A 27394-nucleotide genomic window follows, 5' to 3' on the forward strand; every position below is an offset into this window, starting at 1 on the left:
GAGAAGGTGCGTTGGATACAGTATTCCTTTGTTAGCAGGATTAATTTAGGGCAGATTCAGCACTTTCAGCTTCCTAAGGTTATCTACCTATGTCCCTTCCAAACCAACAATGTCTTTTCAGCTATATGTTGGTTTAACACTTAAATAAGTGAAGGGCTAGCATTCATCACCCAGTATTTGTGTTCAGGACTCAGGAAAGTTAAAACATTTGCCTGGCACCAGAAAATATCACCATACATATCACGTCATACATCAAATATGGCTTTATTTCAGCTGAGGATAAAAATCCACTCAACTACTGCATTTGCACACATAATGTGCAGGTGTGTCAGTCCACTTTAAGTAGCAGTGGTATAAAATCACTGAACATGCTTATACATCTTAAACACTGATGAAGGAAAAGCCAGTGGATAATAGAACAAGTTCACGATGAAAGCTTCACTGAAAGACAACTCTGGTGTGACAGACAAGTGTCTGCAAAGCAGATACAGTATAATAAAGTGCATGAGTGACCTGCTACTATGTTTCTGTTTTACTGTAATTAATTTTTGTAGATCAGAGAGAATATATTTTTCAGCATACAAGTTAAATACATTTTTCAATGAAGTACTTGCGGTCAGAACATCACCAAATCAAATTAATGAAATGAAATATCAAATGAATATTATGCATAAATAATAAATCATCTTATGAATAACTTTAATACAACAGGTTTCATGGAAGTGCACAGTAGGACTATGTTGCATTTATTCTATACTATCATTCTGTGGATATAGATCAAATATATGGGTATGTGGATACAGGTTTGCAGGGTAGGTAGAGGGCCACAGGGAGAGAGAGACAGACAGGCAGAAACAGACATGGAAGCCAGGATTACATCTGGGGACGGTGAATCTTCCTCTTTTTTTTAATATAAGCCCGGGTAGTCTTTAAAGAATGCAAGCGGTCCCACACCAGCCCCTGGTATTAAAATCACTGAGAAAGACACTAGACTACTGGGCAGGCTAGCGAGTTGCCAGCTCACTATGAAGTACTTTTATCTTCTTGGATGGAGGACACTATACAAAAAAGCACTTATTCTATAGTTTGCACCACAGATAATCTCTACTCTGTTGTCACTTTGAAGAGATGGAGCTGCTGCCAGGCAGTATCACTGCTCTGATGTCCGCATTCACGGAGCCCTGCTGACAGGCACATTAGCTGGGCCTGGTAAAATAGCCGGTCACAGTACATTGGTTTCCAAGAGAAGAGGGCTTTAAAGTACAAGGCCATTTGAGCCAATTAGAAAGCATATTTGCATGTCACTCCTCTCCCCCTCAGCACCTCCCACCCTTCCAGCTCTCCCTTTCTCGGTCACAAATTAAAATTTGCGGTTTAAAAAGTGTTGACAGGGTGAACTGCACATGGCTAAAGCTTCTCATTTGTTCCTTTGTACTCCTCACCCTCCCCTCCCCCAGTCTGTCTCAGGTTAGTCAAAGAGCCCTGTGCTGTGTGACTAGCCTCACGTATTCAGCAGCATGTTTCCCAGAATGCTCACTGCAGCTCTGTAACTCCCTCTAGGGTGGTCAAAGTTTACTTGTTGAAGATCAAGGTCAGGCTGCTATGTTCTCTGTTCACAAGTACTTACAGACATTTTTGGAATTTGATCATTTTTACTAGATGTATTTATCATACAGTACCTACAATTATAACAATCTCATTTTACAAATATTATGAGTTAATGTATCAATATGTTGATATCAGAGAGATAACTTGAACGACACTGACAGATTTTCTTTGGCAACAAAAAAAGTTTACCCAACAATTGTAATTTGGCATGCATGTCTTATTGGAGCTTGAAATTATTTGACGGTTTTTGGGCTTTCAGCCTATTTTTGAAAACATAAAGTAAAACTTGGTTTAGTCTTTCCCTGCATTCCTTTTAAGCTTTGAAATACAGTAAGCTTTTCAATGAAGGCAACACTGGCAATATAACACTTCACTAAATTATACTTGTTTTAATGTTTTGGCTGATTTCCCTTTGGAAACCTTTCAAAATGCATGTAAAGGAAAAAGCGAAAAGGCAATCAGTGACAAAATTCATGTTTAATATATTGTTACAATATTCAGTTTTTACCCCTTGGAAATTAGTTATCCTGTTCCTGGGCTTTCCTGACCTTTATTTTCTTGACATTGATGCAACAGCAGCCTTGATTTTCCATGCATATGATAAAATAGGATGTATTACTTGTTTATTCTCTGTCTTTGCAGCAACACATTATGGAATTTGCCAGTTTAATGCTCGCTGTTCATGGGGGCTCAACCAATAATTGCCTCAGTAAATATCCAGCTGTATAAATAGATAACATGTAAAAATGATGTAATCTATGTAAGTCACTCTGGATAAGAGCATCTGCTAAATGACAATAATGCGATGTAATGTAATGGGCTTGCAGAATGGGGTTTTCTGTGTATTTTTCCCTCCTCTAACTTTCTGTAGTTGGTCTTATTGCTCCGGGGAGCAGGAGGGACAGAGCTTGCTGGCAGAATGGAAAGACAGAGTGCAGGTTCACCTGCGTGGGGGCAGCCTTAAGGGGACCCATGTGACCAAAGCACTGGTCCACTCTCTGAATGCCCATTTTGGTGGAAGAGAGTGTCACGCTTCACTGGACAGCTGGGGCAGAGGCCCCTGCTAATTAAGGACAGGGGGAGAGAGAGAGAGAGGCAGACAGACAGACAGGCAGACAGAAACAGAAACGTTTTTTGGTTTGTGTATAAGAGAGAGACAAAGAGTAAGAAAGACTCCAAGATGAGCACCTTGTATTACCGTGAATGAGAAAAAATATCCACAAATGAGTATTTTAGCATCCTGTGTTCAAGATGAATTGCTTCCTTCATGCAAATCTGACCTAAATCCCACCAAGCAACATTTTCTCCATGTGTTTTTGCTGATTGTGTCATGGGTCAGTTTAGGGAAGTGGAGTGGATTTCTCAGTGAAAGAGTGTGAGCCGAATGAACCATCCTGACAAGTAGGCATTAGTATCTACTAATGATAATTTCTGTCTCAGAGCCTTTTTGTTCTTGTGTTTTCTCTACTGATACCACAGGAGTAAGATTTATCATAGTAGAAAGACTCTATTAGTACACTGAGAGTTTACACCTGAATTTTAACCTTAAGGTTAAGGGTTTGACTCTCATGTGGGACATTGAAAAGCAAAGTCAGTTGCAGGTGAATTAGTTATGAATATGATTGTAAAATCAATGAGATATTGCATTATGGACAGGTTACCACACACTGTATACTGTGAAATAAATGGGATCTAGATGTTTGAATGGGTTACTGAGGAGCAAACTGTCAGCTGTGGGTACACAATAACATTAACAATAACAGAAACAGTAATAACCTCTGCTGGTTTGTGCATTTGTGCCCTGGTACTGGATTTGGTTTGGATTTAATTTGACAATGAATGTCTGGCGCATTGCAGGCAAGCAACAGAGAGCGCCCTGCTGAATGGAGTGAAGCAAGCAGTGAGTGAGCAGAGGAGGAGGCGGGATGGGGGCGGGGAAGATTCGAGGGGGTGGGTGGGATTTACAGGCATCCTGCAGCTGTTCCAGGGAATCCGAGGCGGGCGGGCAGGCGGGCAGGCAGTCGTCAACGGCAACCTTCCGGACTGTGTGTGCATTACCTGCCTCCGCGGTCAGTGCTACATGGAGCTTCCTCCTCGCTATGCTGTGCCTTTCTTCAGGATGAGATAGAGCTTCTGCTTCTTAGAGCTTCAGCTTCACTGAGGTGGCTAATGGGTGGTTAAGGGGCAGCTCTCACTTTCCTGTGTTGCTTTAACCTTGTGTTGTTTTTTTCTTCAGCAAAAGAGGTCAATACTCACCACAGTTCCTTTAAACATGGGGATAGCGGTGCAGATGCAGCTTGAAATTCTTTACAAGTCTTCTGACAAAGGTCCTGTATTGGACTGTTGAATCCAGAGAAAGTGTTTGACGAAGGCCAAGCAGTCCACCCTCTCTTTCACGTGGGACACGTGATGAATTTCTGTCTGCATCTGTTTACGTGTTTGTTCAGATAGGGTTCTGTGGTTAAGTGTCTGTGCTTTTCCCTTGAAACACCATGTTTAACTACATGATTATTCTTGCAGATCTTATTTTAAATAACTTACATTGTTTTAAATAACATAAATAAGGATGTTTGATTCTGTGTTTAGGCTGTTGTACACTGAATCATTATCTTGTCAGCACGCAAAAAGACACTGTTTTCCTTTGCTGTAAGCAAAGTGCAGGGTGCTCGTAGCCAGCATTGCATCCCTTCTCCTGTCTCCTTCCGATTACATCACAAGTTATTCAGTTACTAATCGATGGTAATCCATTTCCCAGCAGACATCTCAGTGAAAGCTATGTGGGTAAAAAAGGCACCTTTGTTTCCACGAGGGAATTACTCTAATACATACCAACGTACTTTGGGTGCCACGTCTTTTAGCATGGAGCTTTGCTAAGCTAACTCTCACTGTTAGTAACTGCAGTAGCACCAAAGACAAAACCGGACACACAAGGCAGGTTTTATAACTATTAATTACTGTTTGTTAATGTGAAGGGCATTTTAGACAAATGTGAATAATGATCCCTGTTGAAGAATCCCAGGCTATTTGTACATTACTGTGAAGGCAAACATCAGTGATGATGTGTAATATTTGCTTGAGTGATGTGACCCTGTGTGCTAATATGATAAACATTAATTATGAATTATGAATGGTGGTGGTTAGTTCTGCTTTCAGGCATGGTTGTGATGAGTTTGAATGGAGGTCATCTATCAGATTACCTCATTACCTCATCAGTTTTTTTGAACCCCTCAACAGAGGGAGTCAGTAGTATCCATGTCTGCTGTGGGAGATTTATAGACTTCCTCCACACACACATGGCTAACGCACTCGTGCACAGGACACATATACACACACAGAAATGGGTCATACACATACACAGGACACAAACACACGCACATAGCTCATGAAACACACACAGGGCATATACAGTGTGCACACACAAACACACAGATTTAAGAGTAGGAGATTCTGTGAAGATTTTGTGGAATTCAGCAGCCAATTACAACATATTCTTATCATTTTTATATTCACATTTGTGAGCTCAAATACTTAACACCAGCATGATAAAATGAACTAATACTGCTATTGAGTAGTCAGTGTTAGGTTTTGCACAGAATGACCTCATGAACAAAAAGGCTGATATGAACCTTTGGAAGATTTTGCTAATTTATAATAACCAGATCTTAAGCAAATGTTTTCTCTATCCCGGCCTTTATCTACCAATTGCTGGCATGAATACACAATGCAAATTCTCATTGCAGTGGTGGGTAAGTCTGTTCTAGAAGAGCTGCATGAATGGAACTATGTCAGCTCTGTAAAAAAAAATGGAGCACCCGTGTCTGTAATGGAGCTAGAAGGGCTATATCTGTGACAGAACCTGTGCACAGTTCATCATGAGTCCCTTTGTAGTCTGTTGGAGATGGGTGGGGTCCTTGGTGCAGGGCCATAATGGGGGGTGGTTATTAGACACAAGTGTCCTAGCTTTCTTTGGGCCGGATGCAGGCCCTCCTCCTGCAAGCTCTTGTGAGACTGGACTGTGAAGTGTGTGTTTGTGGTGACATATGGCCAAACAAATACTAAAATTACCTGCTTTGGAACTGGATTTTCAGTGTAAGCTAAGAGTGGAGAGACACTGCTGAATTACCCTTGAGCAGTGAACAGAGCAAGGTAAAGAAGTTATCTTGTTTCAGATGAATCCTCTCATTCATTCATTGAATGGATGGCAGTAGAAACAATGTTAATAAATAATGATATCAATAACTGAGAAACATTTCCTAGGTCTCACTCCTCATCCACACACTGCTTCGCTGCCTTGTGATGTGGATGTCACTAATGATAATGATGGAGATAATGATTCTGGATGTGTCCTAGTACTCTTGGTGGCTGTGTTACCGTGATCTGACGTGATGTGGTATAACCACTTAGTTGTGGAGCTTGCTGCTAGCTCTATGGGCTGTAATGGGATGAATACACTTCTGCCATTGAGTAAACTATTTCACCATGGGTCTTTCCTGCTGAAACCGAAAGCGTTACTCACATAAACTGATCTGTAGCAGGAGGATAGCCAGTCCTAATACCCCACCTGCTATCTGATCCAGTAAAGCAGCTGCTCTGTGTAAATGCCACGTTTCCTCTCTTCCCCAGCTGCAGACTTGTTTTATTGCTCTCTCTGTTTTGCTCTGTCATCCTCTCACCTCCTCTGTTACTGGTCTGCTGTGCTATAAAGGTTCATGGGAGACAAAGTCCAGGCAGAGACCTTGCCAAATCCTTTCAGACCCCTGTAGAATCTCAGGCCATTGAAGGCAGGATAAAGGTGCTCTGTTCTACAGAAAATAACAAGCCTAAACCTCTAGGCTTTGCATACAGTGGTTGGGTTATTGGGCTTGTTTGTGTGGCTGTGACAGAGCAGGGGGCTGCTGGGGCATTGTCAGTTGTTCCAAGTTTGCAGTCCATATCTTACACTCCATAATCCACTCTTTCCTCATGTTACTGTCTATCTATATCTTGTTATCTCTCTCACAGTCTACTATATTTGATTTCTAGCTTTGACGAGTAGACTGTGTATAATAATTTGAAATCTGGTTTATCCTACTGTATGCTTTAAAAACAAAACAATACTTCTGGAGCTAATTTGCTTTGGTGAGTGACAATCTGGACCAACCTCATCTTTTCCTAGGCTCTAAATTCACAGGGGGGCTGTCTGTTATATCTGGCATATTATTTTCAGCAGGGTAGGTACCTTATTAATGTTAGTTTTCAGATGAGAAACTCATCCCTGCCAACCTATTTTTGAGACACACACTGATGCTAGCCTGGGGACATATTATTTACCCCCGTGGTTCTTATACCCTGCATTACCCATGTGAAAGTGGGCTTGGTGATGGAGGTCACATTTGCAAAATGAATTTGGATGTCCAAAGAGAAGTGGACATCAGTATTCAGAGTGTTAATTGCTTCTATTAGTTTTTGCAACAATATTAAGAAACAGTTCTGGACATCAAATGCATTAATCTGTCGGTACAGATTTAGCCTTGTCAAAAAGATCAGGAGAGCCCATGAAATGTCCTTTAGTGAATGATAACATGAAGGACATTCTCTGTTGCTGCACATTTTTAAGGCAGTTACTTAATTTGTCTTTTAACAAAGAGTGAATCTCTGTTGGCTCGCAGTTAATAACAGCTACAAGCTAATGACCATAAATGTACCCAGTGACATACTGTACACCAATGTTTTCTGCTCCTCTGGTTTGTGTCTGTATTAGCATTAACTTAGTCCACTATATACATAATTGGATCATCTCAATCTGCAGTCATTTGAAATCCAACAGGCACAGAATTTTGAAGTTTCCTTTTAAGTAGCTGAACTTCGTTATTTCAAAGTCATTCACTCTAAGGATGTAGCCTATCATTTTATGGAGCTGCTGGTGTTTTGGTCTGATTATGAGTATTTTCTTTAATGGCTTGAGATAATGTTTCCACCTTAAGCAGTCACAGCCAAATATCAACCCAGTCTGTTAATAACCCAACAAAAGCTGCGAGATTTATGGGACAAGGAATCTTTATTGTTGCACTAAATGTATTCACAGAAAACAATGCTTCTTGAATCTTGAGCTATATGAATGTATAGCTTGATGGAAAATTCAAATGACCAAACCATTGACTGAAACATAGCTTGAATGTTGGTTTTTGAACAATAACCTAATGCTAACCTGTTTTTTCTGAAAACAAGCCACCGTTAAAAGTCACATTCAGCCTGTTTCTTGGAATACTTATTCTGTTTTCCCTCTGTTGCAGCTTGGCAGTGTTTTACTTTCACAAAATCCCTGATCACATTACCGGTTAGCCACACAATAGCATCATTTTTACAGTACTGTTTGTCTGAATCTTACCTCCGCTCTGTTTTTAGTGAGTATGTTTTCTGTCCGTCACAGACAGTAGAACACAGTGTGCATGTGTACTTCCCCCCAGAGTCGCTGCAGGGCTCCTGGAGAGCAAGGGTACAATCCCACTTCGCTCAGCGCCGAGGTGTTGCTTGTACAGCGCCGAGTAACAGTTTACCCACAAGCTTGCCAAATATCTTCAGTTACCCCCTCTGCACCCTCTGCTCACCTCTGTGTACCCATACAGTGTGTGTGTATGGCTGTGCGCTTTTGTATGTGTGTGGATCTGTATGTTCATGCACACGTGTGTTTGTGCCTGTGCTTATGTTTGAGTGTGTGGATGCCTGTGCCTGCTTTTGTGTATGCGCACGTTCGTGTGCGTGTGCACTTGGTTGTGTGCCTGAGAGCATACATGTTTGCATGATTGTGTGCTTGCATGTGTGCCTGCAAGGCCGTGCAAATGTGAATTTGCATGTTTTTGCATGTATGCATGTGTATTTTGGGTTTTCACAACTCATGTCATGGCAGTTGATCCAGTGCTGTTCCCTCAAGTGTGCTAATTCTGTGAAAGTGGCTGTTGCATCTGCTGTCACCTCAGCTAACCTAAACCTGATGAAACCATAATGAGTCCATGCCTCCGCCACTTTGGGCAGGTGTCATATGAGCACAGAAAATGAACATTCAGTTCTTGCTTCATCATCACACCAAGGCTGATCCAAATCCGTCAATAACACTATTTCTGATGCTGTTTACAAGCAGACAGGGCCAGGGGACACAGGGGAGTTGTGTAACTGCTACTCAAGCTCACTGTGGCAGAGATGCAGACAAATACTGCATAGTTTTATTTGTATACCACTGTTGCCTCCTGCTCACCAGATATATGTAAGGTAGGCACACCTGTCATCCTTCAGGGGAGGTTGAAGCCCCTCCATTTTAACTTTAATTTGCAGACATGGTAATATATTTTGCATGTTAGGGGTGGACATGTGTACTTTAACTTAGAAAAAGGGTTGTGGTTAGAATTATGGGTGGGCAAGCTGACCTTGGATCTGTTGTCAAGGGCAGAACATACCCAGAGCTGTAAGTACTCAGTTTCAGTTGGCAGTGATGGCGGTGGGTTAAGGAGCAATAGCTTTGATGTCCTGTGGTGGACGCTTACATGTTCACACTGTGTGGCTGGCAGCATAACTATGACATTGACCACTCTGATTGTCTGTTTGCGTCTTCTTTAATGCACCATTTCTGTCAGCAGTGTCAGACATGCATAACAAATTTATGTCAATTGAGTGTGACTTTTGTAGGGACTTGCAGGAAAAAATTGAGAAGAGTCAGTTGTTTGTTTTTTGAGCAGTAATTGCTACTGCTACTTGCTACTTGCTACTTAATATGAGTTACAGGCATGCACCCGGTGTGTTTACGTGTGAGTCCCCTGCTGTCAGTCTTCCCTCTCCCTGTGGAGTAAAGGGGAAAGCTTGACGATATTCATATCAGTGTGATGTAGAAAATGTTTTACTTATCCATACCATTTTTGTTGTAAATCTGGTCCCCATGAAAATGTAGGTCAAGACCTCTGGCGTTCAGCGTCTGTCCCCCTTTTTTTGTCTTTTTGCTCTTTTTTCATTGCATGGGGTTGCTGGCTTGATTGTGTGGGGATATAGAGATTTTTGTTGTTGTTCCTTTTGGTTTTCAGGGTGTACTGTATAGTGTCTCCTTTGTTAATGAATGCTATGAGATGTGATGTAATATCCCAGTAAAGTGGGTGTAAAAACTCTGACTCTGTCTCTCATTTTCTCTCACACATGCTTTCTTAGGTTAGGCGAGGACAGCTGCAGTAAAAAGTGTGTGGGACGCCTGCACTGTCTCCCTGAGCAACCAGGTAGCCACTGTTCTGTCAATGGGCCTCCCCTCTGCACCCTGAGTCCACCCAGTTTCCCCTCCCCAGCCAGGCTGTCCCACCACCTCGACCCCCCTCCCTCCGCCTCCCTGGACTCCCAGGACCCCCCCTCCGGCTCTGCGCAGCCGGAGGGGCTGCTGGAGGACATCATCAAGGCCCCTGATAGAGGCACTCAAGACAGGGGCTGCCAGGATGTGTCCACCCTCACGGGTGAGTCAGTCAGCATGGAAATGCTAGGATGGAGTGAGTTCCTGGCACTGGTTGAAATGGTTACAAGTGACAAAAACAAATAACATTGCAAGTATCATGTATTCAAGATTATACCTTTCCTGGGCTAAGCATTGGCATAGCAGTTAGCATCGATCTGATTACGGTTTTACTAACTGTTTATAATTAAGCACTTATATAATATCTCTCAAGGTCATTGCCAAATACCTAAAAATTGCTCTAACTTGCTGTGGATTGCTCAATTAGATGTATTTCCACCTGGTGTCTCTAGAGGGTAGCAGAGACTGTTTTCAGGAGACGTGGCATCTGTGGGTGTGGGTATGCTTGTGTGGAGTACAAGAAGTTTCCAAATATTTATGTCATTTTTGTTTTATTAAAGTATAATCTGTAGGTTTTTAATATACTCCTTAGAACCTGATGTGTGCCATGCTGTTCTGTTTATCATATGTTTGAAGAAAAATGGTTGTGCCACACAAGCAATACTACATGTACATAAAAAATGAAAGTGTTCTTCCATTTCCGTTTTTAATTACACATCTTTGTCTCTGTTTCTGTCAGACCTGTGCTATAGTTCCAACCTCCCAGAGGTGGAGATAGTCAGCCTGCTGTCGGAGAGGTTGCCTAATTACACTCTTCGAGCAGACTGTGTTTTTGGGTATGAGCATGATGACTGGCTGCACACCCCGCTGTTACCTCCAGAGGCCACACTGTGCCTTACAACCCAGCAGATAGAAGAGACCCTCAAGTACTTCTGTGAGTCTTCCACCCATTCATTCGTCTTCTCGTCCTCTGCCTATATGTCTCTCGGTCTCACTCACCCCATCACGTGATCTGATATCTGTAAAACTCTTTGAGATAGAAACAGTGAGTAAGCTGCAAGCTGTCTGATGCTCCCAAAAGCATTTCATGAACAAAACCAAATGTCTTGACTGCATTTGAATGATGAACTGTCTGTTAATCATGGTACAATATATGGATGTTTACAAAGTTTAAAATACACTTGGTTTAATAACCATGAATTTAAAGTGCAGTCCTAATCAATGGCTTCCATAAATGATTAACCAAATGTCTGAATAGTGGTGCATCCATTGAGCATGTTATTGTCTACATTCAAACTAGTCAAATCTCTGTGTAGAAAAAACATGATGAATAGATCATTACTAAGGTTAAAGAAAGGGAAAATTCACTAAATGTGTAACAAATATGTCAAAAGGATCAAGATTCAGTGGGTAGAAGAGAACAGCATTTAATTATGGTGGAAGCCATTTGTAATGTATTTAAGTGTTCAGTAAGTGATCACTTTTAGAAGTTCCCTTTTAGAAGTACCAGGTTATGTGTGGGAACACATTGTTTGATTCCCATATTGTATCATCCTATCCACTGTATGTGTATGTGTACCAATGCGTATATATCTAGCATTTTTTTCCTTTCTGGTCCTCTTTCTTTGGCCTCTGTCTCTTTTTTCCTCCCTCTCTCCCTTTCATTTCTGGAATCTTTCTCTCTCTTTGAGTTCTCATGTCTGCTTTCTCTCATATAAGCCATATAAGACTATTTCATGCCACAAATTGGCCCATGCATGCATTCCTATTTTTAAATATGTGTCATGACTTTTATGTGTATAACTTGTATGAGTTGTAAGTGCATGACAGAAACATGTCCCATGCATTTCAACATGTTTGTGGCCTTTCCATAATATACCACTAGAGGGCAACATGTGCGTAGTCTAATAGTTTTGTGTGTACTCTTTATTTCTCTGAAACATGAAAGGGATTGTGTATTTGTTTCTGGTCTTCTTCTGGAGTGTTTAACAATATCCTTATGCTATTTTTTCTTTCCTCTCTTATACTTGAACAATGAACAAAGCATGAATTAAAGAATTGGCTCTGCAAGAGACAGAGCAACACCTAAATATAAGCGTTAATATTGTATCCAGTTCTATTGAGTTTTTAGCCTCCGTAATCAAGTAGGCTTATCATACCTTTCTTACCTTTGTGCTTTTCTTGACCATGTGAAATGACTTAAAATGAGGACTCTAATCAGAACACTTTGTTGGAAATTAGGGTGAAACAGTTACTTCTGAGTGGCAAGCAGGGCTGGTCTATGCTCTAAAGTGGAACAGTATAAGGAAATTATTTATATAATTTTATTCTGGTCATCCTTTGCATGTATTGATTTAAAAGAGTTTGTTCATTGCTCCACTTACTATAAGTATATATAAATCAATACATGCAAAGAATGAACAGAATGCAATTATATGAATAATTTTCCTGCAAAGCATTTCCCCCCTCCCACCCAATTGTATTTCCAGCATACAGCTTTTAATGTAATGGCAAAACATGCTCGCAGGTACACATTAACATACCCACGCTTTGCTAGAGGGAAGCAAGTCAGTGACAGGAAGTCAGTGAAAATCTTAATTCTGTACCAACACACCCTCATGTGTATATAAATATAGTATTTTGAGCATCTCTCTTCTTTTGAAAGTGTAGCTTATTAGTAAAAACAGCTTGTAGGCTAATGTTAAAGTACAGTTTTCACCACAATTTTATGTTATTCCTAACCAATGTTAAGAATTCGTGCCAAAGTGAAACAAGTTATTTTGACAAAGGGCTGAAAAACTTGAAGGGTTTTTCAGAGACACCCCATTTTGCATTTGAATGGACAGAAGATGCTCAGACTACTTTGCTGTGTCTACTGGGGACCGCAGGCAGAAAGCAGCAAGATGGAGGGGATCATTGCCATCTCAGCTGAAAACTTACCAAATGTTGAAATCCCCATAAAATATTAATGGACTAACTGGTCCAAGACAGCTACTTAAACTTACCTTGAGAGTTCTGCAAAGAGTCTGAAATCAAATATGGCGGTACGTTAAGGAACAACTCAAATATGTAGATATCTTGGGGTTTACTATCCCTTTATCTAACACCATCAGATCATTATATACAGTATGGTCAGTCGGTGTGACTTACAGGGACCAATGAAATTTTGGCCCAGGTTCTCTTTAGCTTTCTTGCCATGGCTAATTACTACGTAAATGTTCATAATAAGCATTCATAGATATCCAGCAGTAACGCTGATATGATCATTCTATGATGTTGTACAATTATGGCTTGGAGTGAGTTATTCTCAACATAATAACAAGCTGAAAAAAAGTCCTCATCTGCGGAGCCTGGGCCTGAGTATTTAAGCCTTGATTAAATGCATGTAAAATTTTACAGAATGAATTTTATATAATATGAAATGAATTTTATATAATAGGAAAAGAAAAATGCATTTCCAGTGAGGCCACATGGAACCACTCTAGGAGTGACTGTAAATTCAAGATGTAATTATGTTCCACAGAAAGGCTGGGCTTTGTTCACCGAACCTAGGTCAGAGTTTACAGTATTATAGACCTGTTACAGGGACCAGATGGATGGATTGTTTTTAAATAACATAACATCCTCTTACATAAGCACAATACATACTGCAGTGCAAAAATCAAATGCACAGGAACAGGGAATAACCAATATCAGTGACTGATAATTCATAGCTAACACCTCATTGCTGCATGTGAAGTGTAATCACCTTACAGTATGCAGCTCCGTCAAAAGAGAAAGACCCTTTAGTTCTTTTCAGTTCTTTCTCTTTTTTGTGTCTGTCCCACTAAAACAACAGTTTTGATGTTCTTTTGTTTTGCCTGGATGTGGGTCTTTGCTAAGAGGCTTCAGATGGAGGCACTAGGCCTTGTTTATCACGTTTTCCTCAGAGGGACTGCAATAGTGAGACGTACAGTAGCCAGTTGCCAACTATTCATGGTTAGCTATGGTCCAAAGTCTCTGTTATCCCACTAATGAAGTGCATAAGGAAGTGAAAGCCAAGGTAAAATGCAGGGATAGATCTCCTGGAGTTTGAGCATGTCTGTTGCCCTGAGTGACCTTCCTTAACAGCAGGTAGCAGTGTGGAAAGGAGAAAGGTACCGAATATGTAAAGTCATCTTGAGCTGCAGCTCTGGAGCTTCGCGCTCTGCACTCATTCAGACCCCCCCGCCCCATGAACTTTCCCCTCAACTGTTATCTCATCTACAGTGAATTAAATGGCAGTCACACCTTTTACAGTACAAACATTAGGGCTGTAAGATGATGCTTACATCCACTTTTCTGTGGGTGACTATAGAAAACAAGTTTGAGCTGTATTTAGCAATACAGAATCTATAATGCAGTCATACTAAAAGCAGTTCATAATAATAATATTAACTATATAGCAGAATGTACAGTACCAGTTAAAATTTCTTTCCAAAAAAAAAAATAATAATTCTAATAATTCTAATTTAACTATTTTTGGCTGTTTGGAAGAATCTAAAATATAAGATTTTTGTTATAAGGGGTGTTTAACACTTTTTGGTCACTGCATAATTCCATGTGTGTTATTTCGTAGTTTTGATGTCTAATTCTAAAATGTGAAAAATAGTCAAAATAAAGAAAGAAAGGTGTGTTCAAACTTTTGACTGGTACTGTACATTTTACTCTCTACACAATAGGAGAATAACTTTAACTTCCATTAACAACCTGATTATACACTTGTTTAGTGCTTAACTTAGGAATTGACAGATAACCAATGCGAAATCGGCTATTCACAAACGTCCCATTTTGTTGGATATACAGTACCAGTCAAAAGTTTGGACAAACCTTCAATAGTATGACTTAAGTCACTCTTACTCTAGTTTCCTTCCCTGGGTGATCTTTTTGTTCTATACTGTAAATAATGCACACAATAACACATTTAATACAGTATATATAGGGTTACAGCAGCTTGAAAATTGGAATTAAAGATTTAGTGTATGCACATTCTGCTTACAGCAGGCATTAACTAAAGAGTTGCAGCAAACTCTGAAAACCTGTATTATTTCAAAAGAGAAAAGCAGAGGGTATTATATGTTTGCTACACATAAAAATAAGCAGGTATGTCATTAGCATTTCTTAAAGGATACATTGCTTGCTAGATGAAAACAGTAGCTGACCCCTTGAAATGAGACATGAACATTGTGTTTTAATAAGTTCTGCCCCATGTCCTCCCTCACTGCCCCCCAGGGCCTATAATATGCTGTAGATTTATCATAGATTTACCTTGAGGAGATTGGAGCAGTAGCCTAATCCAGATCCTGTCTTCCCAGATTTGTAGGCACATATGCAAATGGGCACAAGCTGCTTAATAGGCTACTACTTACTTATATTTAGTTGGGCTTGTTTCAGAGCAGCTCTTGCTGCTCTGATGTCACCCATGAGACACTCCCTGAAACCCATGTGAGGATGGCCTCTCAGCGAACTTCCCCTAGCCTGAGGGAAGATACAGTTAGCCAGAGGTCACCCTTGAGCGGTAGCCTATGTTCCTAAACCAGCTATTGGTTATGGTGATTTCTGCTTTTGATATTATTCAGTGGGGGAAAAAGATGGGGTTAAACATCAGGGTGACCACAGACTATATTTTTAGCTTGGTTTAGCTTGGTATTGATAGTATTTTTGACTCTGTTGGTTGAAGGAAACCCCAGTGCAGTGGCCATTCCTAAGACAAGCCAATCTCCTTACTGTGGCTGAAGGATGAACAGTTACTGCCATCTGCACAGCCTAGATTCAGCTGCTCTCTTGTGGGCTACACAACTGTTTGGGCATCATCTTCTTTTCCCTCCCCATCTCTCTCTCCATCTTTCCCATATTAACATTATTCACTGCACGCTTACAAATGGCAACTTGCCTCTCTCTCCCCCCTCTGATCTGAGTCTTTTTCCTGGCTGAGTTGGAGTCTTTTAACTATTTTGATCCCATATTTTTCACCACCTGAAGCTGGGAATAGGTAGCACTGTCACATGCAACAGGAACACTCACGAGCCCTTTCTCCTCATGTGGATATTTTGCTCTGCTTGTCTGCCTCTTGTGCTTCTGTTTGCTCCCTCTGGACATTTAACTTTTTTCACATAGTGGAAAGTAGAAGTATGATCTTTTCATAATGAGCATCTGCACACCTGGTTAATTTACATGTACAGCGCTGCTTGAAAGTATGTGAACCCCTTGTGTAAGTATAGTTTTTTTTTATCATTACCATGAAATGTTTAAGAACCACCAGTCTTTTTTATCTGACGTAAGAGGTTTATATTTACCAGTTCCAAATGTTGGTTTAGAGGAAAGCGTGCATGTGGTAGAAAAGCAAAATTAAAAAGTAATTAGTGCAGGTGAGAAAATAAGTGAACCCCAAGTTGCATTGGTAGAATCAAGTCGGGAAATAGAATCAGGTGGGTAAATATTTGGGTACCAGATTAACCAGATGAGAGATCTTTAGGAGAGAGTTTGGGCAGGATAAATAGAGATAAGAAACATGGTCAGTTTGGTGTTACCTGTACATGTGGATGCAAACACACCATGACGAGAGGAAAGGAGGTCTCACAGGACATCAGGAAGAAGGTAGTGAGAGCACATCAGTCTGGGCTCAGACCTAAGCTCTATCAAGCCACTGTGAGGCAAATAATTTACAAATGGAGAGTACTTAGCATGACGGCAACTTAACCTAGAAGTGGATGCCCTTCCAAAATATCCTCAAGAGCCACAAGAAAAATAATAAATCAGGTAAAAGCCAACCCAAACATAACATCAACATCTAGAGATCCGCAGACTTCCCTTGCATCATCTCAGGTAACTGTGCATGGCTCAACAACAAGAAGAACACTGAATTGAAATGGCATTCATAGGAGGGTTGCCAGGAAGAAGCATCTGCTGTCAAAAAAGAACCAAACTACCCATCTTACGTTTACCAGAGACCACCTTAGAGAGAAAATCTCAGTAACCTGAGGGGTCATTCTGTTCAGGTCACTTGCTACGAGTAGAGCACAGTTGATTCCTTGCCCATGTGAATCATCAACATAACCCTTGCAGACATACTAATTAATGATATTAATGTTGCACTGAAGTGGGCATGACCACTTTTATGTCTGATAGGTGATAGGAAAGTGTGTGTGTGTTCTCAACTCTTGTTTATTTTTTCAATCATTTATAAACTGTGTGCCTTCATTAATAATGACCGTCCAAGGGTTGGGTCTGTCAAATTTTAAAATGTTACCTACAAATAGCATTGCACTGATTTCCATCAAACTTGTTTTCCCATTGCAAAATGCCTCTCATATCAATATTTATTGTGCCTTTCAAGCTAATTCTTATTCATCCCTGTTAGAGAACAAATAAAATTCTATGATATAACAAAGCTCATAAGTCCTGTAACGAAAATGTACACCTTTCCAGTCCAAAGGTTTCTGATTTTGTGGGAGCTGTTAATAAACTAAGGCTCAGAATCAGCAATTTTTGACTATTTATCTGCTGTGAAGGCTTCAATCAGATGTTTAACATCCAAGGCAGAAGAAGCAGGTCTTTGGCCTTGTGTTTGGCTGACACGTTGGTTGTAAGATGGCAGCAGTGGGCATCAGAATTGTAAAAATCAATGACTGTGACTTCCCCTTATGCATGCTGTACCAGACTTGGCGTCTGCTCTCCCTGAGTGAAAGTTTGATGAGGAGGGAGTTAATATTTAACACAGTGCAGAGCCGGGGCAGTATCAGCAGTAGCCCTATGGTGTTACGGTTTTGGACGTTTCTGTATCACATTTCTGTAATAATGCTTGTAACAATACTTGTTTGGTTTCTTGATTGGCGTTCTACAGCTTAATTTCAAATGCAACATCCTACTGAGTTCTGTTTCCTCAAAAAAAAACAAAAAAAAAAAAACAAAAACACACACACACGCAGAAAATAGATTTGATTTTGTCTGCAGTAAACATTTACTTAAATTAGATTGATACATTGTTGCCTTGCATTGACTGATCCGTTATTACCTAGGCCTGCAGAATTTTATATCCTGATTGCATTTCCCCCCTTTCATTTCATTCTAATCAAACTGTAAATTCACCGTGTTTCTGTACAGATGGGTCTCATGGCCAATGTATTGCTGTAGAAACTGAACTGCTGTTAAGCCAGCAGTTCACACCAGCCAGCTGTGAGCTTAATCCCATGGGTGTGCATGTGTTGAAACACCTTCACTTTGCACAGGCAGTTGCAGAGGAGTCAGTTTTACAGTATGCCTGCATTCCTGAGAAGGGCGTGCTATACATATACACTGAGTGTTTACGCTGCAGGTACGGAGGGAGCGGCTCCTCTTTGCCCTCTGAAGCTCAGTTGGGGCAGTACATGTAAAGATAAATGTTATATTGAAACTCGTGGAATATGATCCCTACCCAATGGTTTGGTTTTCTGTGGTACATATCAAACGCATGCGCACACACAGTTGCTGAGTTAATGTGAGGGCATGCGGCTCTCTCTCCCTAGAAGGGGGTGTGGCCAGGACACTGCAGCATGGTTACGTGCTCAGGGAGACAATGACCATGGAATATTGGACCGTTCCATTTCTCACTGTATGCAGAGGGAAGGGGGAGTTTTTGTGAGCAGTTTTTTATGAAACATCTTTGAATTAGTATTTGAAAATTTATGTATCAGGTTTGCTGGCAAAGAGAGGGGAAATGTTTTTTTTTTTTTTAGTCCAAATTGAAAAGGTCTTTGTGGGGCTGGTGGTGTTCTGCTTGTATAACCCCCCTCCATTTTCCCCCTACTTTTCTCCACTTCTCTGCTCCTAGTTCAGTGTAGCAGGTGAACATAAACAAGTATGACAGTATAAGTGTAGGGAAAGCTTGTTCTAGTCAGTCTGAGGGAATTCGCATTAGCCAGAGAGGGGCATTGGGTACTTAAAGGGTACTGGGGCACTTAAACACAACAACGTGCTCACAGTGCAATGGGCGCCAGACCGCAGTAGTAGATTGTGTGGCAGTAGAGGTGAGGTTCTAGACCCACCACCACCACCTCAGTTGAGGGAAAAGGAGCCACAGGAGGGCTTCAGCTCTGTCACCATGGAGGTATGGAGCACTTCCATTGCCAATGACAAGGAGAAGGAGTGTAATGGCAACCTAGTGGATGTGGAGGACAATGCAGATGCGCTATGCAGGGAGCTGGTGGAAGGTATGGACACCGAGGAGGTGGGGGGGGGGTGTTCACAGCATGTCCCAAACACGGCAGTGCAGATGGTGTTGAAGGATGATAGACAGCACGGCTGGCTGTATTGCACTGTATTTTATTAATTTGTCTTTGAATATTTGTTGTGAACAGAAACTTCTTTTAAATTTTAAGGCAGCAGCTGCTGTCTCTATAGGAAAGCCACAGCAGTTGCATCTGACTGCTTTGTTGCTTGTGAATCCAACTTTAAAATGCATTGTTGTCCCTCACAGGTTGAGCTAGTAATAGAAAGAGTGAGGCCAGCATTTGTTTCTTGCATTTAATTGCATAGGGTCTTGCCTTTTGACTTTTGGAATCATTTTATGAGGACCTAGGTAGTGCTAAGAGGTCGTGATATGAACATTGGTTTCCTAAGCAGGAATGTTCCAGTGCACATGTGTAGCATTTTGCCGACTTCAGCTCCTGTTCTTAATGCAGTAATGACTTTATTGGATCTGTGCTAAATAGACCGTTATGTGCTTGCCTGTGGTTCGGAGCACGAGACTCAGGGAGTGTATGTTTGAAAATTCAAAATGCAAACACGCTTCTGAATGCTGCCGCTGCATCTTCCCAGCCTGGCTCCCTGCTGTGCTTGCACCCATACACTGCGAGATTCTGCATCACAGGCTGAGCGCAGAGGGGACCAGCTGAGAGAGACCCACCTCATGACGTGAATGACCCCTCTGGTAGAGGTTTGGTGTAGTCCTTGGCCCGCGAGGCAAACTGCAGGTGTTTGCCTAACTCGCACTGATGGATTGGGACGTAACACGGGCATTCTTTTGTGCACCTCACATATGAAGGAGAAGTTTGGCAGTTCTGTGCATCCTTTGCATCGCACCCCAATGTGCTTCTCCGCTTTCTGGTTTTGCAGTCTCTCATTTGTCTGCGTGAAGATTGTGGGCCGTGGCCTGGATGACATACACTGCAGGGCTGTGACTGGGTTACTGCAAAGTGTCGGAGAGCAGATCATTTAGGTTTTATTATGTATGGGTTGTGTCTACTCTTCCTTCAGCTGGCATACAAGAACAGGAAACCTTGCAGATCGCCATTTGACTAGTTCCAAGATTTTGAATAACGCTCATATGAATCTGAATATGATGTCGGCCTTTTACCTCGTAACATGTTGCTCTAAAGTGTCTGCTGTTAATGATAACAATCATAATCAGACGTTGTGGCACTGTGGACCTTAGATCAGGGGATTGTGCTTTGCAGAGCCCAGTTTGGGCATTGCTGTTATATCTTTGAACAATGTGCAGCACCTGAGTTGTTCAGTAGAATTCCAGCTGTAAAACTGTACATTATTATATGAACTGAAAGTTGGTCTGCATAAGACTGATTAATCGATTAATTAGAAGACGCTCAATCAAATAAGTATCGGCATTATTAGAAATTGCTACAGAGCAACACAGAATGCAGTGCAGCTCTAACTGAACAGGAAAAAATGGACATTGTATGAACATTTGTAGGTAACATGTGATTTCCTATCTATGGAGTAGTACATAATTCATGAAGTAAACAAAAGTAAATGATATTGTCATTATCTTATTTTCTTACAGGGTGATTTTTTTTTTTGACAGGTTTGAAAAGTTCATATGACGGAAGTGCATTAAAGTGAATTTAGAGGGTTGATTGGGATCCTGTGCGTGTTTAAGATGCTACCTGTCAGTGCTATGCTGCAGATATCATTGTTCACTTTGTTGTTTCTGAAGAGCCAGTGGAGACTTTTACTCAATCCCTTTCATAGAAGAAAAGGAGATGTCTGGAATCGGATACTGGGTTAATCTCGTGACGCAAGACGTGACCCTCTCCCTCTTATGTTCCCCTGTGTGTTTAGGGACAGGTGTGTGAAGGGAGGCACGCTAAGCCTTATCGGCTTGGCAAGAAAAAAAATTGTCTATTCTTTCTGTGTTGTCTCTGTTAAAATAGCCTTGAATTGGCATCACTCAGCTGGCCTAATTGGCTAACTGCTCCAGCCCCACCCATATCAGGGTTGCAGATAGAAAGCACTGGGTTCAGGATTATTCCTTAGGAAACTGATCCTAAATCAGTGGATGGTAGACTCCTGAACCCAGAGCATTAGTGTGACCCCAAAGACCCTGCCAAACAGCTTAGAGCGTCCTAGCTGGCCCCTGTCCTGACTGGCTGAGAAGTTATTGTGTGGATAGACATTGTCACACATTTTTGTAGTCCTTTTGAGAACCATATTCAGACTCAGGTTGAACTTCAGCAGTACCACATAGCTGACTGGTTACTCAATATAAAAATGTTTCCAGACTGTTAATTACATTTTACAGTGTGCTTATTGCAGGTGCATTCTATTGTCCAGGCCCATTTTAAACCAACCAACAAACAAGCGCAAACAGAAGTTTCAGAGCTCGAGTGCACAAGTGCCTCCATCTGCTGGACCAATGTGACACTGCATGTCTATATAAAGCAGCTGTAATCTTCATCATATTATTCCTCTCAGCGCTTATCTGTAGACTACCCCCAAATCCACCACAGCGAAAGACCTCTAATGAGGATAATGGTTCTAAGAGGCTCAGCCAACCCCACATCTAGGTGCCATCTGTCAGTATTGTTTTCTGTCATTGATCTGAGGGTGAATCTTAATATGGACATGAGGGGTGTCCTGGAAAAAAACAAAAAAAAAAACAAAAACAATGTCTCTTAATGTCTCTCTGCATTGTCTGTTTCTCTCTCACATATTTAGTTCTGTGTTAAAGTGTTGACGTGAGCAGTATTTTAACTTTCTCTTTATTTTAGTGATGTGCTCGGAGAGGGTAGGACAGGTGACGAAGACATACCATGATATTGAGGCCGTCACACACCTGCTGGAAGAGGTGAGGGTGTGAGTTACAGGAAGGCTAAATATGCAATAGTAGAACCCATCAATGGATCAGAGGTGTCTTTCTCAACAGATACATGTATGGGACTAGGACTTTTTATGAGCTTTGGTGAGGATTTACTGCATAAAAAGGAGTCACGGCATGATTCTGATTGGTTCTGCCACTCGTTCCCTTGCAGAAAGAACGGGACCTGGAGCTTGCAGCCCGCATTGGCCAGTCGCTGCTCAAACAGAACCGGGCCCTGACAGAGCACAATGAGCTCCTGGACGAGCAGCTGGAGATTGCAAAGGAGGAGGTCCGTGAGTGTCTGTCTGTCCATCTGTGAGTGTGTTAACCTGTGTGTCCATCTGTAAGTGTGTGAATCTATGAGTTTGTCTGTCAGTGCATCAATCTGTTATCATTTGTAAACATTTCTGCCTTTGACCATGTCAGTGAGTATGCCAGTGAGCTTCTCCATCTGGGAGCATATCAGCCTGTAAATGGGCCACATATATGTGTGTGTCTGTGTTTTTATCTGCTTTTGTCAGTCTACAAACCCATGTGCAAGTATGCCTTCTTGAGGCCTCTCTGCACATATCTATACATTTGTGTGCATATCCGTGTCAGTGTGTGCATATCTCCACAAGTATGTGCATATCGGCACCTGTGTGCACCTGCACAGACTAACATTCAGGAAACTCTTCAGATCGCCCAGCTGCGCCATGAGCTCTCCATGAGAGAAGACCTGCTGCACCTGTATGCCAGTACAGAGGAAATAGAGCCTGCCTCCACCACCTCACCTGCCTCTGATATCTCTTCACCGTGAGTTCAGAACACACTCTCTCAAACACGCGCACACACACACACACACACACACACACACACATGTACTGGTATTTATGCCTACTACATGCCATTTTTCTTCTCACAGAATAAGAAGAAACGAGTCCTCCTCATCCCTCAGTTATGTCCACTATGACTTCCTGGAGCAGAAACTGAAGGGCTTGGAAGAGGAAAACCTCAAACTACGTTCAGAGGTGGGTATGTCCATGGCAAATGACCCTTTTACCATGCACAGTGCTTCCAGGATTCATCATTGACAGAGCAGAACAATAAATCCTTGTTCTGGGATATTGTGCATTACCGAGCCACGTTCATTTCGCCAACACTTTATAAAAGCAAATTCCAGCAGTGTGGAATGACTGGAGTGACTGTGATTACAGGTTTGTGCCTGGTGCACCAGGTGCGTTTCCTCTCTGTCCAAATAATGACCACAGTTGAGCAGGAAAGAAAACTATGCAATTAAAGACCAGCAGACCCTGCATCCTCTAGTTAGCTATAGCTATACTTTTCTAATCCTGGTCTCTACTTTAGGAGTAGAATGAATCTGATGTAGTGAACCTTTGGTTGTTGATGATAAAAAGGATCATCATGATGTCATTCCAGGCCAGTGAGCTGACTTCAGAAACCACAAGCTATGAGGAACAGGAGCAACAGCTTATGATGGACTGTGTGGAAGAGCTCTGTAAGTACACAGTTAAGGGCATATTTTATTATCGTTTATAAGAAGGTCTCTGTTTCTCTTCTATGTATTTCATGTTCTTTCCATCCTCCTCTCCCTGTACGCTGCAGCGTCAGCAAACAAGCAGGTGGTGGCGCTGTCCGATGAGCTGGCCCGTAAAGTGGAGGACACCCTGAGACAGCAGGAGGAGATCAGCTGTCTGCTGGCCCAGATAGTGGACCTGCAGCATCGCAGCAAAACTGTGAGAGACTACGCACATATATATACACTCACACACACACACAACGGCACAGAAGTGATACGCATGCACAATCTTGCATTGCACAACATGTTCCATGCATACAAGTTGTCTCGCAGACAAAAACGTACAGAGGTAGCATCACTAATGAGATGACTGCACTTACTAAATGATTGAGATCCATACTTACACCTGTTCTAACACATTCACTCCCCCCTCCCCCTTCCCACTTCAGCTGTCCATGGAGAATGAGGAGCTGACCCAGCACCTGACTGCCTCTCGGGAGAGCCAGGCCCAGCTCCGATCTGAGGTGAGACCCCCAGTTCACCAAGTGTTGTCTTAGCCTCAACAAGCACATGCCTCAATATGTATTCAGTTAAACAGTTAAACAGTCCTCTCTGTCGGTGCTGTAACGATAACTCAGTTCAGACTGGTGGTTTCTTCATACAGTGGATTTTTTTGTGCCTGGAAGAGGCTAGGTCAGCATTGCATAATCATACGTAGTGAAGCTGGTGTACACACTGTGTGTGTTTATTCATATGTTGTTTTTCCTTGATCCTGTTTGCCCCCACAAACACATCCTATTGAATGAGCCCATTTACTGCAGGTTATTTTTTATGGGAAAGACAGCTCACAACAGCTGGTTTCTTCTTGTGACATGTGTAAATTTTCATAGTTGAATTCAAGAGAAAGCAGAGCATTTAAGGAACTTTTCTTGTCTGGAGTGAGCTTATATGTACCCCCACACTCTACCCCCCCCCCCCCCCCCCCCCCCAGCTGAGGGACCTTCGGGACAAGTACTCTGAGTGTGAGGACATGCTGCAGGAGGCTCGAGAGGAGCTGAAGAACCTGCGGAACAAGAGCCTGCCCAACAGCACCGTCAGCCGCTACAGTGCGCTGGCCGCTGTCTTCCCCATGGACTCACTAGCTGCCGAGATTGAGGGCACCATGCGCAAGGGCCTAGACAGCCCCGCCCCCCCGGAGTACAAGTGAGCATGGGCATGGGGAGGGGTGTGTCACTGCCCCCTCTCAAACACCTCCGCACACAGCAACAGCCTTGTTTTCAGTGGTTCTCCCAAGGCAAACACCCGGGAGGCTTAAGTCTCCCTTTTCTGTTAAGTCAGGCTCTTGTTGCACCAATATTATTACGATGATTATTATTCATCATGATAATATTAATTGTGGTAATGCAGTAGTACTTTTTTGTTTATTCATTTATGCCCCTATACAAGTCAACTCACAGAGCAAGATACAGTGCAAAGTACACAGTCTGATTTAAACACAAATTACAAAATAAATACAAATTTTGATAAAATACAAGGTCCTTTCTGCATGCTCAAAAGTGAAAGTCCCCTAAGCACCATAAACCAAACATCACCTTCAGGAAACTCTAAAGTGGTAATCCTCAAGTGTACTGCAGGTTGTGCTGGTGTAAAGATTAGGGCCAGGTGAGCTGATAACAGATTAGTTCAGTGGACTCTCTATAGACTCAGAGTATTCTAATGTAGACAGGCTGGGACTTACAGAGAGCCCTTCCCTCCAACAGAAACCACCCCTGGCGCGTGTTTGAGACAGTGAAGGCAGTGAACCAGGCAGCCCGCCGCCGCTCCCGCTGTGACTCCCCTCAAGTGCCTGGCTCAAACCCCTCCTCTGCCCGCTCCAGTCACACCAGCACCCCCCGCACCAGTTACTATGGCTCTGACAGCGCAAGTGTCACCCTGGAGGACAAGCCGTCTGCCGGCCCCTGTCTCCCTGATGACCAGAGGTAAGGAGTGTAAGAATGCCAACTTGTAAGACAAAAATGTGGTTCTGGCAAAACAATGTTTTATTCTAAAGCTAAAATAATGTACATCACAGTATAGGCATACACTGGGTATTGCAAAGTGGATGGAATACCAATAGCATAGAAATCATGACCCCTCTTTATACCCCATAAAACCCTCCCCATGAAACAGCCTTTGTGTCAAGATGTTTGTGAATTTGCATTCAGAGGGGTGATAGAGCCATCTGAATTAACATATCTTAATATACTGGGCCGATCTATGCTTAGATACTGAATCAGGGATGACAGGGGTTTTGAGAATCACTGTATAGCATGAGGACAGCTTGAGTGAACACGTGCCCATAGATATTGACTCACTGCAGGTACTATTTCACGGGGCATTGAAGTCCACAAAAGCAGGTTGCATTGACATACTAGGCTCAATCGCAGAATTTGTGTGGAAGTTCCAGTAATGGATTGTCTGTTTCTCTCTTTCTCTGTTGCTGTCCTTCTCCATCTGTCTCTCTCTTCCTGTGTCTATCCCTCTTTCTCTCTCTCTCTCTTTCTCTGTCTCTGTTTCTCTATCTGTCTGTGTCTCTTTCCCTATCTCTCGCCTCCTCTCTGTCCCCCTCACCTTACCTCCCTTCCAGCGGGGTGGAGGAGAAGCGGCTCGGACAGCCGGGGACCCCTGGTGGCCAGGACCTGGAGGCGGCTTTGCGCCGCCTCTCGGCGCGGCAAGAGAGTCACGCCTCGGAGCGCCCCTTCTTCGAGGTGGAGCGTGAGCGCAAGCTGCGGGCTCTGGCTGCCCAAGGAGACGGCTCCAGTGGCTTCCTCACCCCCAACGACAGCATCCTCTCCATCGGCACCAACTACTCCAGCAGCTCCCAGCACTCCTCTGGCTCTGGTCTCTCCAGTGGCTCACGCCCCTACCTGCCTGACCGCCTGCAGATTGTCAAGCCCTTAGAAGGTGGGGGGAATTATTGTGGTGCTGGCCAGAGCTGGACACTCCACATCCTCTAGTTTTCCCATCTGCAACATGACCCACCTTAGTAGAACAGCTGTCTACCTGACAGAAGGATGAGAGAAGGAGTGGAAGGAGAGGGAAATGGAGGTCTTTTGTCTGTCTTTTGTGACATTTGAGTTTCACTCTGACCCCACTGGCAGATCAACTGTCCATCAGTTCAGTTACTCAGAAATAAATCTAACTTTGCACAAATGCCACTTTCCTCCAGGTCCCGTTGTGTGTAATGCAGTTCGAGTAGAAGTGAGAAGTATAATCTCAGAGCAACAGAAACATGTGGTCAGCATTAGCCACTATGATATTCCCTTGTTGATCACTAAGCTTCTTTCCTGTCCCAGGCTCAGTGACACTGCTCCACTGGCAGCAGCTGGCCAAGCCCAACTTGGGAGGTATCCTGCACCCCCGCCCTGGGGTCCTCACTAAGGACTTCCGGGAGCTGGAGGTTGACCTGCAGCACGTCTACAGCCTCAATGACCTGGAGGAAGATGAGCCCGACTTTTCACTGTTTTCCACTGGCCTGGCTACTGCTACACATGGCGACATGGGTAAGGGTAAGTGGCACTGCAACAAGCTAAGAAACATAAACGACATTTCAAAACAGTTATATTAAAAGAAGTAAGGATCAGTAACCCATCCTATACCATTATTTCAGTGGATTCTCCCAACAATGGTTAGGTGTCCTCTTGATGTTAGATTAATGTCACTCAGATCACACCTTGCAGAGTCATGCAACACTGATTTGTTCTCCTGGCACTCCGTCAGGCCACTATGTAGGTGTGTAGAAAGAGAGAAAGGAGCTTTCTGCCCTTTTCCCCATGTCATCCAACCAATACAAGGCATATTACTTACTTCTCTAACATATCTGTTCCGTGGCTGGCAG

General features: G+C 42.6%; 1 protein-coding gene across 7 annotated transcripts in view; it reads left to right on the plus strand.

Annotated features, from left to right (window-relative positions):
• The window catches only part of si:dkey-28e7.3 (trafficking kinesin-binding protein 1), a 39281-nt gene that overhangs the window by 8350 nt on the left and 3537 nt on the right, over window positions 1-27394 (plus strand). For 3 of the 7 annotated variants that reach the window (XM_036538527.1, XM_036538560.1, XM_036538567.1), the window contains exons 1-12: window positions 18685-19113; window positions 21910-21986; window positions 22171-22287; window positions 22678-22793; window positions 22903-23008; window positions 23418-23496; window positions 23604-23734; window positions 23967-24041; window positions 24509-24720; window positions 25278-25496; window positions 26144-26460; window positions 26853-27065. In XM_036538527.1, the coding sequence (XP_036394420.1) occupies window positions 19005-19113; window positions 21910-21986; window positions 22171-22287; window positions 22678-22793; window positions 22903-23008; window positions 23418-23496; window positions 23604-23734; window positions 23967-24041; window positions 24509-24720; window positions 25278-25496; window positions 26144-26460; window positions 26853-27065 (1771 nt within the window). In that variant the 5' untranslated portion in view covers window positions 18685-19004. Of the gene's footprint in view, window positions 1-3612; window positions 3678-9777; window positions 10071-10646; window positions 10842-18684; window positions 19114-21909; window positions 21987-22170; window positions 22288-22677; window positions 22794-22902; window positions 23009-23417; window positions 23497-23603; window positions 23735-23966; window positions 24042-24508; window positions 24721-25277; window positions 25497-26143; window positions 26461-26852; window positions 27066-27394 lie in introns of those variants that run through there. The other 4 variants (XM_036538536.1, XM_036538575.1, XM_036538552.1 and 1 more) reach the window with 3 other exon arrangements.

Source organism: Megalops cyprinoides, chromosome 1 (genome assembly GCF_013368585.1).
Source record: "Megalops cyprinoides isolate fMegCyp1 chromosome 1, fMegCyp1.pri, whole genome shotgun sequence".
In the NCBI taxonomy this organism is placed as follows: Eukaryota; Metazoa; Chordata; class Actinopteri; order Elopiformes; family Megalopidae; genus Megalops; species Megalops cyprinoides.